Below are 19596 nucleotides of genomic sequence, written 5' to 3'. Positions count from 1 at the left end.
ACCTGAGAAGCTTCAAAAATTGATCTCCTCAGTTCCCAAACCTTTACTGAGTGTTGTTAAAAGGAAAGGCCATGTAACACAGTGGTAAAAATGCCCCTGTGACAACTTTTTTGCAATGTGTTGCTATCATTAAATTCTAAGTTCATGATTATTTGCAAAAAAAAATTAAGTTTCTCAGTTGGAACATTAAATATCTTGTCTTTGCAGTCTATTCAATTGAATATAAGTTGAAAAGGATTTGCAAATCATTGTATTCTGTTTTTATTTACCATTTACACAACGTGCCAACTTCACCGGTTTTGGGTTTTGTATATTAAACAGCAAAATCATAAAACGGGCCAACTTTTGAATATTGTGGGGCACTGCACCCTCTGCCCCTCACACAGAACGACTCTCCAAAATAGCGAACAAGAGGTCTTCAGCAACTTGTAAATGATTCTCAACGACGACGTAAAGTCCAGCCAATTAGTTCTATTGCACGTCTTTCTCTCCACAGACCGCCACTTTGCTGCCCAGCCCTCCCGATGGCGAAGAAGATAATCGCCGTGGCGCTAACGCTGCTGCTGGTGGCAGCGGTGGCCACGTTTGTTGGCGTCTTCTTCGGCGTGGGGTCAAAGACGAGCCCGAGCGAGCACGTGTACCTGAGGGCAGCTGTGGCGGCGGATGCCGGACCGTGCTCTGTGATCGGCAGGCGAGAGAGCACACACACACACACACACACACACACACACACACACACACACACACACACTTACTGGTTATCATTTGGAATGGGGACCAAGTTTTTGATCATGACTTGTGGGGACCATCCTTTCTACAGGTTGTGGAGGCATAAAAAAAATGAGGTCAATTAGCACTGCCCAGTTATCTCATACACGTCTTTAAATCTCTGGATTGATGAAGTAATGTGCTGATCATTCTTACTGGGGACCCTGGGGAAAAAGACTTAATATGGTTCATGGGGACCAAATTTAAATAATTTTGCATAATTCACACAAATTTGTACGTGACTAATGAGGACCATTTAAAAAAAAAAAAAAAAAATTAAAAAAAAAGAAGTTGAGGGAGCCACGTAAATAAGACCGCCCACAAAACGGCGCATCCTGAAGAGACTGTCAGAAAGCGACTTGAAGATGATCTGTAAAACGTCATCTATGCAACATTTTGACCAAAGAACCACCATTACATGTTATGTAGACCAGTGGTCCCCAACCTTTTTGTACTTGCGGACTGGTCAATGCTTGAAAATTTGTCCCACGGACCTGGGGGGGGGAGGGGTAGTAAAAAAAAATAAAAAAAATTTTTTTTTTATTTTTTTATTTTTTGTTGTCATAAAGAAATACAATCATGTGTGCTTACGGACTGTATCCCTGCAGACTGTATTGATTTATATTGATATATAATGTATATATTGTGTTTTTTATGTTGATTTAATTAAAAAAAAACAAAAAAACAAAAACATATATTTTTATTTTTTTATTTTATTTTTTTTTTATTCCTTGTGCGGCCGCGGACCACGGACCGGTGGTTGGGGACCACTGATGTAGACCACAAGGAAGTGTTTACATGTAGAGAAAAAAAATCATAATATGACTCCTTTAATCCTTTAATAATCTGATGCGCCTTTTGTATGAAAATCGACCTGAATAGACGCGCTCATCGGCAGTGCGCCTTTTAATCCGGTGCGCCCTATGGTCCGGAAAATACGGTAATTGAGCCCTTAGTCTTTCCCCCTCTCGTGCTGAAATTGTCTTATTTGGCGCGTATCTTTCGGGGCCCGTTTGTGGTGGTGGATTTCCGTTCCATTTTCAAAGGCCGGGTCGATCGTCTTTGGCTTATGGGGCTGCTTTGTGTGCATTTTGTCGTTTATTCTCCATGACGACGGTGAGTCCGTAACGCCCTAAATGGCTGACTAAATGCTTATTTGAGTGCGTTTGATATAAAATGAACTGAATGAATTGGTACACTGACTCATTTTAATTAAATTAAATTAATTAAAGTACCAATGATTGTCACACACACACTAGGTGTGGTGAAATTTGTCCTCTGCATTTGACCCATCCCCTTGATCACCCCCTGGGAGGTGAGGGGAGCAGTGGGCAGCAGCGTAGCCGCGCCCGGGAATCATTTTTGGTGATTTAACCCCCAAATCCAACCCTTGATGCTGAGTGCCAAGCAGGGAGGTAATGGGTCCCATTTTTATAGTCTTTGGTATGACCCGGCCGGGGTTTGAACTCACAACCTACCGATCTCAGGGCGGACACTCTAACCACTAGGCCACTGAGTAGGTATTTGGCCATTTCATTGGTCTGGTGCGACGGGGATGAATTTATTGGCGGTATGTGAACCCCGAAAAATCCCTAAATTAGCCGCAGCACTGCATACATAAAGTGCGGTGTTCAAAACATGAAAAAAGTAGGGGATTATAGACTGGAAATTGTTGCGTCGACCAGCTCTTCCTCCTAGGGAATCTAAGTTACTGGTCAATACCCAAATTCTTTCGATGACATATATGCTGAGTAAGAAGGACCATCAAGACAGAATTGGAATATTTTCAAGTTTTACTAAAGCTTTAGGAGGTCAACTTAACCAATACGTTCATATCGGCTACTCAAGTTGATCTGACATTCAAACGGAAAAGCCCACTCCTTGCACACAAAGAAAGCCCCCATCCGTTCCGTTTTCAAAGGCCGGGTCGATCGTCTTTGGCTTATGGGGCTGCTTTGTGTGCATTTTGTCGTTTCTTCTCCATGACGACGGTGAGTCCGTAACGCCCTAAATGGCTGACTGAATGCTTATTTGAGTGTGTTTGATATAAAATGAACTGAATGAATTGGTACACTGACTCATTTGGCAATTTCATTGGTCTGGTGCGACGGGGATGAATTTATTGGCGGTATGTGAACCCCGAAAAATCCCTAAATTAGCCGCAGCACTGCATACATAAAGTGCGGTGTTCAAAACATGAAAAAAGTAGGGGATTATAGACTGGAAATTGTTGCGTCGACCAGCTCTTCCTCCCAGGGAATCCAAATTACTGGTCAATCCCAAATTCTTTCGATGACATATATGCTGAGTAAGAAGGACCATCAAGACAGAATTGGAATATTTTCAAGTTTTACTAAAGCTTTAGGAGGTCAACTTAACCAATACATGCATATCGGCTACTCTAGTTGATCTGACATTCAAATGGAAAAGCCCACTCCTTGCACACAAAGAAAGCCCCCATCTCCCCCCTCGCAACACTGATAAGGAAAAAGAGTGGGAGTTGTAGTTCACATTCCAAGGGTGAAGACACTAACCAGGCATCTGAAATGTCGAAAGAAACTGCTAGAATATACAATGGAAAAGTACTAGCTACTCTAAACATGGCTATGTAAAAAGAAAGAACTCTTAAACATATATGCATCCTCCACACAAATACAGGTACGTTCTTGGAGATTTTGAGGCTGTCGCTTTGCAACTCAAAGTTTCAGGCCTTTGGTGTTCTTGTCCGGGATTACGCGGTACATGACTCCGTTCATCAGCCCTTCAGAAAGGGGCGAAGGGATTTGTACAGGGTGGATTATTTTACTGCTTTTATTTGTTTGTACCAGGTGGATTATTTTACTGCTTTTATTTGTTTGTACCAGGTGGATTATTTTACTGCTTTTATTGGTTTGTACAAAGTGGATTATTTTACTGCTTTTATTTGTTTGTACAAAGTGGATTATGTTACTGCTTTTATTTGTACTAGGTGGATTATGTTAGTGATTTATGTTTGTTTGTACTAGGTGGATTATTTTACTGCTTTTATTTGTTTGTACAAGGTGGATTATTTTACTCCTTTTATTGGTTTGTACTTGGTGGATTATTTTACTTTGATTATTGATTTGTACTCGGTGGATTATTTTACTTTGATTATTGGTTTGTACAAAGGGATTATTTTACTGCTTTTTTTGGTTTCTACTTGGTGGATTATTTTACTGCTTTTATTTGTTTGTATGAGGTGAATTATTTTAGTGAGTTTATGTGTTTGTACTATGTGGATTATTTTACTGTGTTTATTGGTTTGTACTTGGTGGATTATTTTACTCTGCAAACTCCAACCTACTCAGTGGCCTAGTGGTTAGAGTGTCCGCCCTGAGATCGGTAGGTTGTGAGTCATACCAAAGACTATAAAAATGGGACCCATTACCTACCTGCCTGGCACTCAGTATCAAAGGTTGGAATTTAGGGTTAAATCACCAAAAATGATTCCCGGGCGCGGCCACCGCTGCTGCCCACTGCTCCCCTCACCTCCCAGGGGGTGAACAAGGGAATGGGTCAAATGCAGAGGACAAATTTCACCACACCTAGTGTGTGTGTGACAATCATTGGTACTTTAACTTGAACTTTAACTTAATAATGACCTTTATAAAGGCATCATTCTGATGGTTGTAGCGGAAGATCTAAATCCACTCATCAACACTTCCCCTCTCCGTTCCACACCTTGTGTGGAAACATACCGTCCAATGCTGAACAATGGACTCGGGGAACATGCAAATGACTCGCATGCAAAGCTGTGAAATAGGCAGCGATGCATGAACAGAGCAGTCATCCTCTCACCACACATATTTCCATGAATTCTTCCAGAGCTGCTCATTCAGTCTGATAGCTTAGAGAACATTTGTTTTGACAGTGACACGCTGAAGAAAGGGGGCTCCGCAGTGGATGCCGCCATAGCCACCCTGCTGTGTGTGGGGCTGATGAACGCCCACAGTATGGGCATTGGGGGAGGGCTGTTCATCACCATCTACAACGCCTCAACAGGTATGAGGGCAATGAACTTAAAAAAAAACAAAAAAAACTGACGGCCACCATTATGAACACAGGGAGAGTGGAGACCATCGACGCCAGGGAGACGGCGCCTCGAAACGCTACGGAGAATATGTTTGGCAACAGCACTGACTTGTCTCAGAGAGGTACTGTGGAAGAACTACTATGTCTGGACTAGGGTTGTCCCCATACCAATATTTTGGTACCTGGTACCAAAATGTATTTCGATACTTTTTAAATAAAGGAGGCCACAAAAAATGGCACTATTGGCTTTAATTTAACAAACAAAATATTATGGTACATTAAACATGTGTTTATTATTGCAATTTTGTCCTTAAATAAAATAGTGAACATTAGTGAACGCTTTCTATCAGGCATGCTTGCCTTGTTTTATTTCCAAAATAAGAGTTTAATCTGGTTAAAAAAATGTGGCCGTTATGAACCATTAAAGTATGAATGCTTGCTTTACACAGGGATTATATTAGGCAATACAATTTTACTGCTTTTATTGGGTTGTACAAGGTGGATTATTTTACTGCTTTTATTGGTTTGTACAAGGTGGATTATTTTACTGCTTTTATTGGTTTGTACAAGGTGGATTATTTTGCTGATTTTATTGGTTTGTACAAGGTGGATTATTTTACTGCTTTTATTTGTTTGTACAAGGTGGATTATTTTACTGCTTATATTGGTTTGTACAAGGTGGATTATTTTACTGCTTTTATTGGATTGTATAAAGTGGATTATTTTACTGCTATTATTTGTTTGTACAAGGTGGATTATTTTACTGTTTATTTGTTTGTACAAGGTGTATTATTTTACTTTGATTATTGGTTTGTACTAAGGGATTATTTTACTGCTTTTATTTGTTTGTACTAGATGGATTATTTTAGTGATTTTATTTGTATGTACTAGATGGATTATTTTAGTGATTTTATTTGTTTGTAGTATGTGGATTATTTTACTGTGTTTATTGGATTGTATTTGGTGGATTATTATACTCCTTTTATTGGTTTCTACGAGGTCTTTTATTTTACTGCTTTTATTTCTCTGTACTAGGTGGATTGTTTTACTGTTTTTATTGGTTTGTACAAAGTGGATTATTTTACTGCTTTTATTTGTTTGTACAAGGTGGATTATTTTACTGCTTTTATTGGTTTGTACAAAGTGGATTATTTTACTGCTTTTTTGGATTGTACAAGGTGGATTATTTTACTGCTATTATTTGTTTGTACAAGGTGGATTATTTTACTGTTTATTTGTTTGTACAAGGTGTATTATTTTACTGCTTTTATTGGATTGTACAAGGTGGATTATTTTACTGCTTTTATTTGTTTGTACAAAGTGGATTATTTTACTGCATTTATTGGATTGTACAAAGTGGATTATTTTACTGCTTTTATTTGTTTGTACAAGGTGGATTATTTTATTGCATTTATTGGATTGTACAAAGTGAATTATTTTACCGCTTTTATTTGTTTGTACAAGGTCGATTATTTTACTGCTTTTATTTGTTTATACAAGGTGGATTATTTTACTGCTTTTATTTGTACTAGGGGGATTATTTTACTGCTTTTATTTGTACTAGGTGGATTATGTTAGTGATTTCTGTTTGTTTGTACTAGGTGTATTATTTTACTGTTTGTATTTGTTTGTACCAGATGGATTATTTTACTCCTTTTATTGGTTTGTACTTGGTGGATTATTTTACTTCGATTATTGGTTTGTACTAAGGGATTATTTTACTGCTTTTATTTGTTTGTACTAGATGGATTATTTTAGTGATTTTATTTGTTTGTACTAGATGGATTATTTTAGTGATTTTATTTGTTTGTAGTATGTGGATTATTTTACTGTGTTTATTGGATTGTATTTGGTGGATTATTTTACTCCTTTTATTGGTTTCTACTAGGTCTTTTGTTTTACTGCTGTTATTTCTCTGTACTAGGTGGATTGTTTTACTGCTTTTATTGGTTTGTACAAAGTGGATTATTTTACTGCTTTTATTTGTACTAGGTGGATTATGTTAGTGATTTCTGTTTGTTTGTACTAGGTGTATTATTTTACTGTTTGTATTTGTTTGTACCAGATGGATTATTTTACTCCTTTTATTGGTTTGTACTTGGTGGATTATTTTACTTCGATTATTGGTTTGTACTAAGGGATTATTTTACTGCTTTTATTTGTTTGTACTAGATGGATTATTTTAGTGATTTTATTTGTTTGTACTAGATGGATTATTTTAGTGATTTTATTTGTTTGTAGTATGTGGATTATTTTACTGTGTTTATTGGATTGTATTTGGTGGATTATTTTACTCCTTTTATTGGTTTCTACTAGGTCTATTATTTTACTGCTTTTATTTCTCTGTACTAGGTGGATTGTTTTACTGCTTTTATTGGTTTGTACTAGGTGGATTATTTTACCGCGGTTATTGGTTTGTAGTAGGTGGATTATTTTATTCCTTTCATTTGTTTGTACTAGGTGTATTATTTTACTGCGATTATTGGTATATACTAGGTGGATTATTTTACTGCTTTTATTTGTTTGTACTAGGTGGATTATTTTACTCTTTTATTTGTTTGTACTAGGTGGATTATTTTACTGCTTTTATTGGTCTGTACTAGGTTGATTATTTAATTGCTTGTATTGTTTGTACTAACTAGGTGGATTATTTTACTGCTTTTATTGGTTTGTACTAGGTGGATTGTCCGTGGCAGTTCCGGGGGAGATCCGGGGTTACAAGCTGGCACACGAACGACACGGCCGACTCCCTTGGAAGGATTTGTTCCAGCCCAGCATTGATCTGGCAGAAAAGGGCTTTCCTATTGGAAGGGCGCTTGCCTCTGCTCTGTTGAAACACAACAACACTGTCATCAAAGACTCAGCCTTGTGGTAAGGGACCAGCTTTCTCATTTTCAAGCCTTGTTTATTGCCCATTTTGAAAATTGCCTGTCTTGCAGTGAGGTCTTCTGCATGAATGGCAGCGACGTCCTGAAAGAAAACGACACCATTAGGTTCCCGAAACTTGCAAACACCTACAGGAAGATAGCGGATAAAGGGCCTGATGAGTTCTACCTCGGAGAAATAGCCAAGAACCTGGTGGTGGATATTCAGGCTGCAGGTTGTACTTTGTACATTTCATCCTTTTATGAAAATGCAAACAAAGTGAAAAATAATACACGTTTTTCATGTTAATAAATTAGACCAGGATAAATAGTTGCATAAATATACATTTTTTACAAAATATATATATATATTTTTAAAATTATTATCTTTTTTTTAAATTGTGTGAATGCTCCAAAGCATTCACACATATGGTTTGCTACACCAAAATGTATCTATTTATTCTTCAACTTCTTCAACTTCAATTTATTGTGTGAATGCTCCAAAGCATTCACACATATGATTTGTTCTTCTTCTCCTCCAGATTCTGACGCGCTCCACCTTCCACATTTTTTGTCCGATTCAAAGCGTTCCAACTTCAAACTGTTCAGCCGATTCGGGAATCGCGGGCTTACCCTTGACAAATTCCAAAAAATCCCAGATTTCCCAGAATTCCAGGTTTTCCGGGACATTTTTCCCATTCAAAATGAATTGGCCATTTTTAAAACTTCCACCATATCCACATTTTCCCACCGATTCAAACCGATCCACCTTCAACATATTCCACTCATCCTGGACAAGTTTCCAAGTTCAAAACAATTCCAGGAATTCCCAGAATTCCCTTTTTTTCAAACCCGTTTTTGACCCTTTTTTTGGTGACTACTCCTTCCACATTTTTGAACCCACTTTAACCGTTCCACTGTCAAATCATTCCTCTTAATCAAGACAAAAAAACGAAGTTGTTTTTTTAACTGGAAAAATTCCCGGTTTTCCCGAAATTCCTGGAATTCCTTCATACCATTTCTAAATTAAAAATGTTACTACTTCAACACTTCTCGGCCGATTTGAAAAATTCCAACACCCACCATTTCAACTCATTCAGAACACTCAAGTCTTTTAACATTTTCCAAAAAATTCCTGCTTTTCCCGAAATGTCCATGAAATTCCCATTGAAATGAACGGGACATTTTTCAAAGTTCCACAATTCCCGCACTTTTCATCCGATTCAAACTGTTCCAAAATATTCCGCCTGTTCTAAATTGTGTGCTCTTCTTTAACAATTTTTACAAATTCCCAGATTTCCAAGAATTCCCAGTTTTTAGGGACATTTTCTTAATTCAAAATGAATTGTCCGTTATTTAAACTTCCACAATTCGCACATTTTTCAACTGATTCAAACCACTCCAACATCAACACATTCCACTCATCCAACTAACACTTTCCCAAGTTCCAAACCAAATTCCGTTTTTCCTGGAAATTCAAACTCTTCAACATTCAAACCATTCTTACATTCATACTACATACTGTCAGCATTTCAGTTCAACTTCAGCATTGAAGCATTCACACGCAATTCCTTCAGGAAGTGCTCCTTCCAGTTCTTCTTCTTCTTCTCCAGATTTTGGTGCGCTCTACCTTCCACATTTTTTATCATATTCAAAGCGTTCCAACTTCAAACTGTTCAGCCGATTTGGGAATCGCGGGCTTTCCATTGACAAATTACAAAAATTCCCAGATTTCCCAGAATTCCAGGTTTTCTGGGACATGTTTCCCATTCAAAATGAATTGGCCATTTTTCAAACTTCCACCATTTCCACATTTTTCAAGCGATTCAAACCATTCCACCTTCAACATACTCCACTCATCCTGGACATTCAATCCATTATTTTTTCAAGTTACAAAAAAATTCCAGGAATTCCCGGAATTATTTTTTTTCAAACCCATTTTTGACCCTTTTTTTGGCGACTACTCCTTCCACATTTTTGAACCCACCATTTCAACTATCAAATCATTGCTCTTAATCAGGACAAAAAAACAAAGTTGTTTTATTAACTGGAAAAATTCCCGGTTTTCCCGAAATTCCTGGAATTCCTTCATACCATTTCTCAATTAAAAATGTTACTTCTTCAACACTTCTCGGCCGATTTGAAAAATTTCAACACCCACCATTTCAACTCATTCAGAACACTCAAGTCTTTTAACATTTTCCCAAAAAATTCTGCTTTTCCCGAAATTTCCATGAAATTCCCATTGAAATTAATGGGACATTTTTCTAAGTTCCACAATTCCCACACTTTTCATCCGATTTAAACTGTTCCAAAATATTCAGCCTGTTCTAAATTGTGTGCTCTTCTTCAACAATTTTTACAAATTCCCGGATTTCCAAGAATTCCCAGTTTTTAGGGACATTTTCTTAATTCAAAATGAATTGTCCGTTATTTAAACTTCCACAATTCGCACATTTTTCAACTGATTCAAACCACTCCAACATCAACACATTCCACTCATCCAACTAACACTTTCCCAAGTTCCAAACCAAATTCCGTTTTTCCTGGAAATTCAAACTCTTCAACATTCAAACCATTCTTACATTCATACTACATACTGTCAGCATTTCAGTTCAACTTCAGCATTGAAGCATTCACTTGCAATTCCTTCAGGAAGTGCCCCTTCCAGTTCTTCTTCATCTTCTCCAGATTTTGGCACGCTCTACCTTCCACATTTTTTATCATATTCAAAGCGTTCCAACTTCAAACTGTTCAGCCGATTCGGGAATCGCGGGCTTTCCCTTGACAAATTACAAAAATTCCCAGATTTCCCAGAATTCCAGGTTTTCTGGGACATGTTTCCCATTCAAAATGAATTGGCCATTTTACAAACTTCCACCATTTCCACATTTTTCAAGCGATTCAAACCATTTCCACCTTCAACATATTTACTCATCCTGGAAATTCAATATATTATTTTTCCAAGTTCCAAAAAATTATAGGAATTCCCTGAATTCCCTTTTTTTCATACCCTTTTTTTACCCTTTTTTCAGGCGACGACTCCTTCCACATTTTTCAGCCCACTTCAACCGTTCCACCGTCAAAACATTCCTCTTAATCAGGATAAAAAACAAAGTTGTTTTTTGAACTGTAAAAATTCCCGGTTTACCCGAAATTCCTGGATACCATTTCTCAATTTAAAAATGTTACTACTTCAACACTTCTCGACCGATTTGAAAAATTCCAACACCCACCATTTCAACTCATTTAGAACGTTCAAGTATTTGAACATTTTCCCAATAATTCCCGCTTTTCCCGAAATTCCCAAATTTTCATGAAATTCTCATTGGAATGTATGGGACATTTTTCAAAGTTCCACAATTCCCACACTGTTCATCCGATTCAAAGCGTTCTAACTCTAAAATTCCCGGATTTCCAAGAATTCCCAGTTTTCAGGGACATTTTCCCCATTCAAAATGAATTGTCCATTTTTTAAACTTCCACAATTCGCACATTTTTCAACCGATTCAAACCCTTCCACCTTCAACACATTCCACTCATCCAACTAACACTTTCCCAAGTTGTGAATTATATTTATATAGCGCTTTTTCTCTAGTGACTCAAAGCGCTTTACATAGTGACACCAAATATCTAAGTGACATTTAAACCAGTGTGGGTGGCACTGGGAGCAGGTGGGTAAAGTGTCTTGCCCAACAACCATCATCATCTGCGGTCACTCGAAGCGAGTATGACGATCCTCCTGGTAGGGGGGTATCCCTTTATGGAGGATGCCTGTGCGTGACTTTGTTTAACGTTGGGAGACTGGTGCACAGACAGTCACCACACGATCCTTGACAGATCCGGGCCAGGATCCAGTGGCATGGAGTCCAAGACGACTGGGGACCCTTTTCTGCTGCAGCCTTCATCCGCCATCCCAGCCGTTGTGTCGCTCCATAGGGTTAGCAATTATCCTCCGCCTGTTCCACCGTTGGGTTGTTATTTCCCCATAACTGGGCCAACATGGATGTGGGGGTGCCTTCTTCCGCCATCGCAGCCATTGTGGTAGTTCTTACATCTACCGTCTTCCGCCTGCTCCGCCGTTGAGGTCTTCACCGTATCCCTGGCTAGGGGGCAGTCAGGTACTAGGCCTTTGCCAAGGGCCACCGGTGTAACAGTAGCAAAGGAGTTAACCTCCTAGTGCCCCAAGACCCCATAGAGGAGCCTCCACTGCCGGATGCATTTTAACGTCATGCCCAGGACTTCTGCCCAAGAACACAACGGCAGTGACTAGGATGGCGGAAGCGGGGATCGAACCTGGAACCCACAAGTTGCTGGCACGGCCACTCTACCAACCGAGCTATACCCCCCCCCCCCAAACCAAATTCCGTTTTTCCTGGAAATTCAAACTCTTTAACATTCAAACCAGAGATGTCCGATAATATCGGACTGCCCATATTATCGGCCGATAAATGCTTTAACAATGTAATATCGGAAATTATCGGTTTCAAAATTACCGGTATCAGTTTCAAAAAGTAAAATTTATGACTTTTTAAAACGCCGCTGTGTACACGGACGTAGGGAGAAGTACAGAGCGCCAATAAACCTTAAAGGCACTGCCTTTGCGTGCCGGCCCAGTCACATAATATCTACGTCTTTTCACACACACAAGTGAATGCAACGCATACTTGGTCAACAGCCATACAGGTCACACTGAGGGCGGCCGTATAAACAACTTCAACACTGTTACAAATATGCGCCACACTGTGAACCCACACTAAACAAGAATGACAAACACATTTCGGGAGAACATCCGCACCGTGACACAACATAAACACAACAGAACAAATACCCAGAACCCCTTGCAGCACTAACTCCTCCGGGACGCTACATTATACACCCCCGCTATTTCTTTTCCTATCAGTTTTCTAAATTGTTTCTAAAAGTTTCTAAATTGCACTGAATTTCACTTCCCTACTCTCTGCTGTACATTTGTTTAAAATAGCATATTCAGTCTTCATTACTTAAGTCAAAACTGCCTCTTTTTTTTTTTTCCCTTCCCTTTAACGTCGCTCTCTCTCCCTCCGCGACGTCTAATTTTACCAGCGTGACAGATTTGTATTTCCAATGGCAGTCCAAGTGCATTGACAGCGTTTGTCTCTCTCCCTTGCATAGGCGGCATCATCACAATGGAGGATCTGAGGGATTATGTGCCCGTCTTGGATGAGAAGCCTTTGAGCGTGAACGTGGGGGAGTACATCATGGCTGTTCCCAATGCCCCCGCTAGCGGCCCCGTGCTCTCCTTGATATTAAACATCTTGAATGGTAAAAGCCTTGATGCACTGTCCAAAAAACACCTTGAGTGGGAGAGGTTGTGCTTTCATGTTGAGCCGCTGCCTTCGCTTTGCCAGTCACCCGCTCAAAGTAAAAGACTCCGCAGAGTCGCGGTGCAAAATCCACTCCTAAAATAACAAGCTTTGTTGCACTGAAGTTACCTAAGAGCAGTTTGAACTAGATCTGTGCCACTCTGTCAATAATATAATAAATACCTTTTTGGATTAGCCTTTAACACAAGTGTAATATTCCTGCCTTTACAGATGCAATAACTCTCCATTTATTTTACAAAATGTGTCATTTAATGGCTTATAGGAGTGATCCGATATCATATTGATATCGAATATTGGCAACAACAACAAAAAAACATGTAAAATCTCCAATATTAGATCTGATAAAAGCAATCCTTTATTTGTGCTACTTAACGGCTAGTTATCCACAAATAGTCACAGAGTGTTGGTCTCTTCATGTATTTTAGTGAAGTCATGTACAAAAGGTAAACATGATAGGCTACAGCAGGGGTGTCAAACTCAAATACAGAGTGGGCCAAAATGTAAAACTGAACAAAGCCGCGGGCCAAGGTTGAACAAATGAACCTTTTAATAGGGACCCAAGCAAGTTTTGCATTGAATATTGAACAAGCAAGGCTTGTATAACTTTATAGTGACATGCAAAATCGAGTTTCAAATAATAATAATAATAATTAAAAAATATCAATGGCATATCAAATACCATTTAAATAAAAATGTAATGCCTCTTTTCTATTTGCAGCCTTCTGAGGTAAATATCAACATTAACTTTTTCCACAGGCTAATAAATTAGAAAATAAAATAACAATGAATAAACCAACCATTCAGGACTTAAAACTGCTCAGTTTGCAACTCACTGATCTAATCTGATGTGCCCAAGCCAGATACCTGACATCTTTTCTTGGATGCTAGTTCATTAATGTCGGGGCTCAGGCTTTGAGCTGAGGCAACCTTCATTATCGAACAAAGGTGTTCATCAGTCATTATATCTCGTAGACCACCCGGACCACAGTCTTGGGGGTGTGCTTTAAAGGCACTGCGTTTATTGTCCTCCACGAGCTGTCGTCACGTCTGCTTTTCATCCATTTCAACAACGTGCCATTTTGGGAGAACATCCGCACAGTAACACAACATAAACACAACAGAACAAATACCCAGAATCCCATGCAGCACTAACTCTTCCAGGCTGCAATATACACCCCCGCTACCAACCCCCCCACCCCCACCCCTCCTCCGTGCATCGGTTGAGGCGGGCGGGGTTGCATATTTCTAACAGTGTTAAAGGTATTTATACGGGCACCGTCAGTGTAACCTGTATCAATGCATTCACGTGTGTGTGCGTGCTTAAGCCGCACATATTATGTGACTGGGCCAGCATTCGCTGGACTGGGTGAAAAGCGGACGTGATGATTTTTGCGAGGGGCACTGAAATTTGAGATTCTCCCAGGAGGGTTGGCAAGTATGAGAATTAGCAGTGAATGCGGTGCTACCGCGGCAATCGGCGGGCCAGCTCTAGTGTCAATTTGATATCGCCTCAAGGGCCAAGTGAAATTACACGGCGGGCCGAATTTGGCCCCCGGGCCAGAGTTTGACACCCATGGGCTACAGGGCTGCCAGGAGATAGCGGCTACACAACAGCCAAGTACACAAGCTAGTTGTTCACAAATAGTCACAGAGTGTTGGTCTGTTCATGTACTTTAGTGAAGTCATTTACAAAAGGTAAACATGGTAGGCTACAGGCTACCAGGAGCTAGTGGCTACACAATAGTTAAGCATACAATAGCACACAAGTTAGTTATCCTCAAATAGTTAGAACATTGTTTTTTGTCCTACTAATTTTGGCGATTCTTGGACTCACCATAGTGTGGACTGTGACGAAACAGTTTGTTTACATGTAAACTCTTCCACTCCTTATTTGTCTCATTTTGTCCACCAAACATTTTATGCTGTGCGCGAATGCACAAAGGTGAGTTGTGTTGGTGTTATTGACTTGTTGGCGTGCTAATCAGGCTATTTAGGCTAGCAGTATGTACATATTGCATCATTATGCCTCATTTGTAGGCTCATTTAATATCCTTTACTTGTAACCTCTTTGTATATAATTTATATTCGCATGCCTCATGACACATTATCTGTATAATGGCGGCATTTCTCGTAGTTGTTTGTGTGCCATGTTGTTCCAGACCACATCTATACCTTTTGCCATTAAAAGCCAGTAATTTCCAGGAGTTATCTCACCTTCTAAGTAGCCTCTGATTTACTAATGGTTTCTAATGTTGTAAAAATGTGTAGAATAAATATTACATTTCAACATTTCTCTCAACAAAGATTTCCTTCAGCCTGCGACACATAGTCATTTTGATAGTAGGCTATTCTAGCTAATATAGACACTTACGTCATGTGCTGCCTTCATTATAACACTTATATACGACTTTTCATTTCTGGCGACTCCAGACGGATTAGTTTTTTGTATTTTTGGTCCAATGTGGCTCTTTCGACGTTTTGGCTTGCCGACCCCTGACTTAAGGCAAAGTACAACTAAAATATGAAACATATTGTGCAACGATCAAGGGTGATGGGTCAAATGCAGAGAAAAATTTCGCCACACCTAGTGTGTGTGTGACAATCATTGGTACTTTAACTTTAACAATACTGACAGTATAATCTTAATTTGACCACATTCCACATGGCATCAAAACAGTGACTATCTCAGCCTCAGCTCCTTTTCAGTACAGTGACAGTATCTGAGGACGAGATGAGTTGCAATGTAATTATTCATTTCTTTGAAGCTTCTTCTGCTCCCACACACTCACACACACACACACACACACACACACACACCAGCTCTAATCTGGCCAATTTAGCTCTAATTGGACACGGTCGGAGCTGCGGTGGCCTGACATGGCAGCTGCCCCCCCCCCCCAAAAAACTGCATTCCCGGCGATATGCTCCGGCTCCTCTTGGCTCGGCCTTGACAGTAGAAAGCCGTCAAAATGAAGCCCGGTCGACCTCAGTGGTGCTCCCAACCGAAATAAACCCACACACTGCCAAGCGTGGGTCAAATTGAGCTGGAGTTCACCCTCACCGGATTTTGATGACGCCACTGAAGCTTGGATCTGAACAGTTTCCCCTCTCCACAGGGTACAACTTGACGGCCGACAGCGTGGCCAGCAGCGATGCCAAGGTCCTGACGTACCACCGCGTCATCGAGGCCTTTCGCTTCGCCTACGCAAAAAGGAGCTTGCTGGGAGACCCTGCGTACCTCAACATCACCAATGTAAGCTTCCCGCCCTTTACTGCTTCACCTTACTATCAAGCTCCAGCAGAATGTACTAAAAAAGTATACAACAGTCAGAGTTGCAGAGACTCAATATGCTAAATAGTTCAGTGATTCTCAAACTTGGCTCTCCAAGTAGCACCGTACTGACCAACATTAAAATACAGTAGCGTAGTACACTGCATAAACTGAAATCTAAGTAAGATTAAATGTCTCAAATAAGCATACTTGCCAACCTTGAGACCTCCAATATCGGGAGGTAGGGGGTGGGGGGTGGGGGGCGTGGTTATTTACAGCTAGAATTCACCAACTCGAGTATTTCACATATATATATATATATATATATATATATATATATATATATATATATATATATATATATATATATATATATATATATATATATATATATATACACTACCGTTCAAAAGTTTGGGGTGACATTGAAATGTCCTTATTTTTGAAGGAAAAGCACTGTACTTTTCAATGAAGATAACTTTAAACTAGTCTTAACTTTAAAGAAATACACTCTATACATTGCTAATGTGGTAAATGACTATTCTAGCTGCAAATGTCTGGTTTTTGGTGCAATATCTACATAGGTGTATAGAGGCCCATTTCCAGCAACTATCACTCCAGTGTTCTAATGGTACAATGTGTTTGCTCATTGGCTCAGAAGGCTAATTGATGATTAGAAAACCCTTGTGCAATCATGTTCACACATCTGAAAACAGTTTAGCTCGTTACAGAAGCTACAAAACTGACCTTCCTTTGAGCAGATTGAGTTTCTGGAGCATCACATTTGTGGGGTCAATTAAACGCTCAAAATGGCCAGAAAAAGAGAACTTTCATCTGAAACTCGACAGTCTATTCTTGTTCTTAGAAATTAAGGCTATTCCACAAAATTGTTTGGGTGACCCCAAACTTTTGAACGGTAGTGTATATTGAGTAAAACATGCTTGAAACTAGAATATCAACTGTTGCAAAGCTGTGTCATCAACACTCACAAGTATAAAACTACTTTTTTAAAGTAATCATTTCTTATTTCAAGCATGAAAAAAAAAATCATGATTTTGACACAATTGTGTCTCATAATTAAAACAGATGAGAGCCAAATGGACTGTGCGGTTTTATTTTCAATGAAACAAGAGAAAATACGTACTCATATAGTAGTACAGTTGGCACAGTACAGTAAACTGACAGTTAATATTTTAACATTTAACATGTGACATTGCTAACAATTTTGAACAGAAATAGTTCATGCACATTCAGATAAATTCCTCAAAATTACAATAAAAATTTTTTGGCCGGGGGCCGGGCTGTAAATATGCGCACTAATTGACTGAAAGAGCACGCACTTGGCGCGATGATGTCATGTTATCGATGCATTTTTACATCATATGATTTGACTGAGTGGCTAGTAGACCCCGAGAGTAACAAGGTTGCCTTGTTGCTTTTCCATTAAGAACAATACATTTGTTTTTAGTGTAAGTTTGCTGGTTCTAAGAAATGTAATGCCGAGCGCATATCATTATGTCAAGATAATGGCACTAGCATTTACTTCATTTAAGAATATTTTTCAACATATTGATGAAAAAAGTCTCTCTTTTTTTTTTCTACCAACAAAAGTGCTCTTGTTATTAGTGAGAATATACTTATTTTAAGGTATTTTTGGGTTAATTGAGGTTAGCTAATTTTTCTTGTTTTGGAAAGTCTTGACAAGCCATATTTTCTTGTTCTATTGGCAGATAATTTTGCTTAGTTCAAATAAAATACCCCTAATTTTTGTATTTTTTTTTTCTTGTTTTTGAACACTGACTTTTTGCAGCGTAGGCCTAAGTATGCATTAAAACAAGGCAAAGTTTTTATTTAACACGTATATTTAATTAGTTTGGCCACTGTAACATTGCACACAGTTTGAACAGTAACACTGTGTTTAAATATTTGATTAAGTGCTTCTCACTCGATGTGCGCGTACCACAGTTCGTGAAAGTGCATTTTGTGCATCACGATGATAACGCGTCACATATTTCTGTGTGTGTCTGTAAGAAAATTGGAATGTTTGAAAAAGTCATGAATTAGATGACCTGTTACTGGTTAGTAATGTTAGTTATTTCTAACACTGTTGTACAAATAGTACTGTATTTTCAGGACTATAAGGCGCATTTAAAATCCTTTTTTTCCCTTAAAACTCGACAGTGCGCCTTATAACCTGGTGCGCCTAATGTACAGAATAATTCTGGTTTTGCTGACCGACCTCGAAGCTATTTTATTTGGTACATGGTGAAACAGTGGCACAGGGGATAGTGCGTGTGCCTCACAATACAAAGGTCCTGGGTTCGATCCTTGGCTCGGGATCTTTCTGTGTGGAGTTTGCATGTTCTCCCCGTGACTGCGTGGGTTCCCTCCGGGTACTCCGGCTTCCTCCCACCTCCAAAGACATGCACCTGGGGATAGGTTGATTGGCAACACTAAATGGACCCTAGTGTGTGAATGTTGTCTGTCTATCTGTGTTGGCCCTCTGATGAGGTGGCGACTTGTCCAGGGTGTACCCCGCCTTCCGCCCGAATGCAGCTGAGATAGGCTCCAGCACCCCTCGCGACCCCGAAAGAGACAAGCGGTAGAAAATGGATGGGAATGATAAGTGTGACAAGTAGATGGCAGTCACAAATAAGAGATGCTTGTAGACTGTATTTAATAAACACACTTATTAAATAATAAAAAATGGATGGACAATGGGAGTAATTGCGATTAATTATGAGGTAGCTATGAGCAGTGTGATTAATCGCGACTGTCAGGTTCAAACACTGATGACATCTATTAAACAAGACAAGAGGCAAAGAATTAAACAGAGACAGAATTCAATTTGGACTCAATTGAGGAGACACGCCTGGACACACTGTTCTCTTGTACAGTCTCCAGCACGCTCTGCCAAAAGATTGCATGCCTCCTTCTTTTATTTTGGACCCTCCCCGACCACACGGCCACCGCTGTTTCCAAAGGACAAAGGTCGCAAAAAGTTCACAGAAAAGGTCGTAAACAATTCACAGGAAAGGTCAGATCAAAAAGAGTTTGTAAAATAGTTCAAAAATAGTTCCATAAAAAAGTTCACAGAAAAGGTCGTAAACAATTCACAGGAAAGGTCAGTTCAAAAAGAGTTTGTAAAATAGTTCAAAAATAGTTCCATAAAATAGTTCAAAAAGAGTTCGTAAAATACTTCAAAAAGAGGTCGTCTGGAAATTGGGCAGATCCTGTCATCTCTCCGCTCTGAAGTCCTTGGGCCAGAACAACA

At 39.3% G+C, this 19596-nt stretch overlaps 1 protein-coding gene across 1 annotated transcript in view; it reads left to right on the top strand.

The window, feature by feature from the left end:
• The window catches only part of LOC133638411 (glutathione hydrolase 1 proenzyme-like), a 113557-nt gene that overhangs the window by 84962 nt on the left and 8999 nt on the right, over positions 1-19596 (top strand). The window contains exons 6-12 of the mRNA XM_062030971.1: positions 497-691; positions 4661-4791; positions 4854-4943; positions 7500-7692; positions 7761-7921; positions 12840-12989; positions 16168-16304. Coding sequence (XP_061886955.1) covers positions 497-691; positions 4661-4791; positions 4854-4943; positions 7500-7692; positions 7761-7921; positions 12840-12989; positions 16168-16304 — 1057 coding nt within the window. The remainder of the gene's footprint in view (positions 1-496; positions 692-4660; positions 4792-4853; positions 4944-7499; positions 7693-7760; positions 7922-12839; positions 12990-16167; positions 16305-19596) is intronic.

This window comes from Entelurus aequoreus, linkage group LG21, assembly GCF_033978785.1.
Source record: "Entelurus aequoreus isolate RoL-2023_Sb linkage group LG21, RoL_Eaeq_v1.1, whole genome shotgun sequence".
Taxonomy (NCBI): Eukaryota; Metazoa; Chordata; class Actinopteri; order Syngnathiformes; family Syngnathidae; genus Entelurus; species Entelurus aequoreus.
The sequence above is the reverse complement of the archived record's forward strand: the minus strand, read 5'-3'. Positions and strand labels throughout refer to the sequence as shown.